We start from the raw sequence: 3,074 nt of genomic DNA, 5'->3' as shown, positions 1-3,074 counted from the left end.
CGGCGGCAACCCCAAAGAGTCTGGGAATAGTTGGCGTGTAATTCGGAGTCATGACGGCGTCCAACCAGACTTTAGGTAACTTTGTTATTTTACATGCCGAAGTTCGTAAGACATTCACAAGACATTCACAAGACATTCACAAGAATAGTCCAAGATGTATTTGCCAACTATCGGCGAGTACTCGGGGAATAACATTGGAGTCAAGTGTCAAAAAGGCATGTTTGACGAATTCTTGCCGAATAAATGCAGAATCATCGCAGTGTAAGAGCCGGTTCGTCCCAGACCACTCCCAGAATGTTCTGGAAGAAACCGGCGATTAGGCGCCGCCCCTTCTGAAGGGGTTCCTGTGACGTATGAGCGTAGGGGCGGGGCTATTTCGGAGGTGGTGGCAATCCTACTTGGTCGTTGTCAAGGGCTCTTCTCAGCGGTGTGTTGAAAAATACACCTGTATCGCTGTTTGCACCCTTGGCCACCACATCAACGTAGATGAACTTGTAATTGTAACTGCTGTCCACCAGAGCCAAGAGGATGAGTGAATGGAAAACTTTATAGTTGTAATAATAGGAACCACCCTTCCGTGGGGCGCGCAAGGCCATGTGTTCACCATCAAGTGCTCCTACACAGTGATGGAAGTTCCAGCGATAGGAGAATCCCTGGGCCACTGCCTTCCATCCCTCTGGGGTCACTGGGCACAGGATAACCTGCTCCATGTACTCTTTGATGACTGCTTCACAGGTCTCCCTCACAATCCTGCAGATGGTGTTGGTTGCAACCCTGAATCCGTACTGGAGACTTTGATACGAGTCTACCGTGGCTAGATACCGGAGAGTCAGTGCTAGCCAAAGGCCAGGCTCCAAGGGCTTCCTCCAGAAGGTGCTTCGTTTCTCAATACGAGGGCCAACTCTGCTAAGTATCTCCATGAAGAGCTCCTTATCCATTCACAGGAAGTTCCTGAACGATGACTTATCTTCTCTGATGAGTTCCTGGATGAGATGCTCCCAGTGGCCAAACAACTTCCTCCTTGCTAGCCATGGCCGAACCCAAAAATCCCTCCTTTTCCTCTCCTTCTTCTTCTCCCGGTCCTTCTGTTGCAGTTCTGCCAATGGTATGGCACGGCCTTGGGTGCAGATGATGTCCAACTCCATCTGACACCACAACTTTTGCTGCTGTTTGAGGAGGACCATGTTGCTAGTATTGTCCAATCACCTGCCACACGTGGAATGGGGATGTCCTGTTCGTATAGGTTTATATATAGTTGCAGTCACAATTCGGATTCACTGTCAATAATTTGCCAATCACTCGCCATTCTTTTGCTATCCAATCGTGGTTACCTCCCCAATAATGCACCGTCGTGTCGCTGATGAACTTGACAGTTATCATTTATCAGTTCAGTATCTCCGACTCTTCTCTGACCATCCCCTGATATTTCCCCGATCTTTCCCATATTTTTCCCCAGTCTTTCCCCGATCCTTCGCGGTTCTTTCGCCGATAACCATGTTTCAGGACTCCTCGGCGACAACGGCACAGAATCTTGGACATCGGCTTGTTCGCCGAGAATTTGTGGCCTTGTTCCCTACAGTGTGAGGGAACATTTAACAAACTAACGCCCCCGTCTAGAAGACTTCTATAAGTTTTGAAACCCCCAGGTAAAAAGGAACGGTATAGCGTAATATTTACTCAGATAGAGTCAGCCTACTAAGCAAGAGGTTACAGTATTGATAAGTAATTAATTCTACACTGGCCTTTTACAGTATGGCACCAAAAATAGACAAAAAAAGCTCCAATCTGGACTTAAATGGAGTGCATTGAAGCTGACTCTGTCGAATGTTTGGTTCATAAAGGCAGTTAACGTACAGTACAGTTGTAGTAGCATTTCATATATGAAAGACCTGCGAACCAGACATCCACTCGAGTATGCGGAGCTGAGAGACGAGTCGAAACGAGATGGCTGCCAAATTACCCAGGGCATCTAGTTAATCAGTGCAACCCATTTTGGCAGAAACAAGCAGCAAAACACAACTCTACCCAAACGATTAAGAAAAAGAAGGAGGTAGACCAGCTTGTCATGAGGATGATTGTGAAAAATCTTCACTTACTGTCAGTGGTAGAAGATTTAAACAGCCAGTTCTTGGTCTGAATCTATGCTACTACTGGGAGCTAACTTGAATTTACCTCCTGTCTTTCTACAACCAGGAGGTAAAGAGAGTAGAAAAATGACTTGGAAAAGGCAGAGTTATATATCTTACTAACCACAGACTTTTTTTTTTTTTTTTTTTTACAATAACGGAATGGAAGAAGGAAAAACAATAGAATAAAAAAATAATCCATACACCAGATGATGGTCTTCTCCATTCATAAAAAAATCTGTAACAGCTGGATTTGAACAGCTGTAGTTTGAAGTTTGGGGGGAAACCACTCTGGGGAAGCGAGTTCCAAAGAGATACAATTCGGGGAATATAAGAATTCTATTATGCAGGAGTTCTGCAATATGGCAGTGTGACAGTCCAGTCATGAGCGCTACCTGATGCAGGTGTAGCGCGGAAGGTGTGGAGAAGTGGCACAAGGGATGCAAATTCGTCTGAGAATTTGCCATAAAAGTACTGTACCTGTAAAGTAATGCAAGGGAGGCAAAGTTCCCTCTTACTTTTAGGGGAGGTAGTTCATTTGCAATAGTAGGGTTATTAATAATTCTAATAACTTTGTTCTGAATTTTGTCCAGTTGTTTTAGTGCAACCTCTCCACATCCACCCCACAAGGGTGAGCAGTATCCCAGCTGAGAGTGCACATGACTCTTGTAAATTATAGTTAACTGCTCGTCAGTGAAGAACTTACAGACTCTGAACAGTAATCCAAGTTTCTTTGAAACGGTTTAAGCAAGTAATGTAACTTGCCCTCCAGATGAGGACATTGTTAAGTGAAACACCGAGAATTTCAATACTTTTAGAAATAGGATTATTTGTAGCATTAAAGGTAATGTTGGAACCAAGCAATATCTATCTATAGGGAAGCTGTATATATCTGGTTTTCCTAACGTTCAATGAGACTGTTATTTTGTCCCCATTCAGTGATCTTAG

The 3,074-nt window shown here is 44.4% G+C and overlaps 1 protein-coding gene across 1 annotated transcript; it reads right to left on the bottom strand.

Annotated features, from left to right (window-relative positions):
• Positions 1 to 371: 371 nt before the first annotated feature.
• Positions 372 to 938, bottom strand: LOC145417110 (uncharacterized). The gene has a single exon (XM_080285895.1). It carries the CDS (start codon positions 936 to 938, stop codon positions 372 to 374), a length of 567 nt encoding a protein of 188 aa, XP_080142021.1.
• Between the last annotated feature and the right edge of the window lie 2,136 nt (positions 939 to 3,074).

The sequence above is a fragment of the Coenobita brevimanus genome, chromosome 109 (genome assembly GCF_032717465.1).
Source record: "Coenobita brevimanus isolate Jiangsu-jjx chromosome 109, ASM3271746v2, whole genome shotgun sequence".
Taxonomy (NCBI): Eukaryota; Metazoa; Arthropoda; class Malacostraca; order Decapoda; family Coenobitidae; genus Coenobita; species Coenobita brevimanus.
Note: the sequence above shows the minus strand (reverse complement) of the source record. Positions and strands in the feature narration are given on the sequence as shown.

Excerpts from the sequence above, each read along its gene's own strand:
- LOC145417110 (XM_080285895.1), bottom strand. The coding sequence starts at position 938 with ATGGATAAGGAGCTCTTCATGGAGATACTTAGCAGAGTTGGCCCTCGT.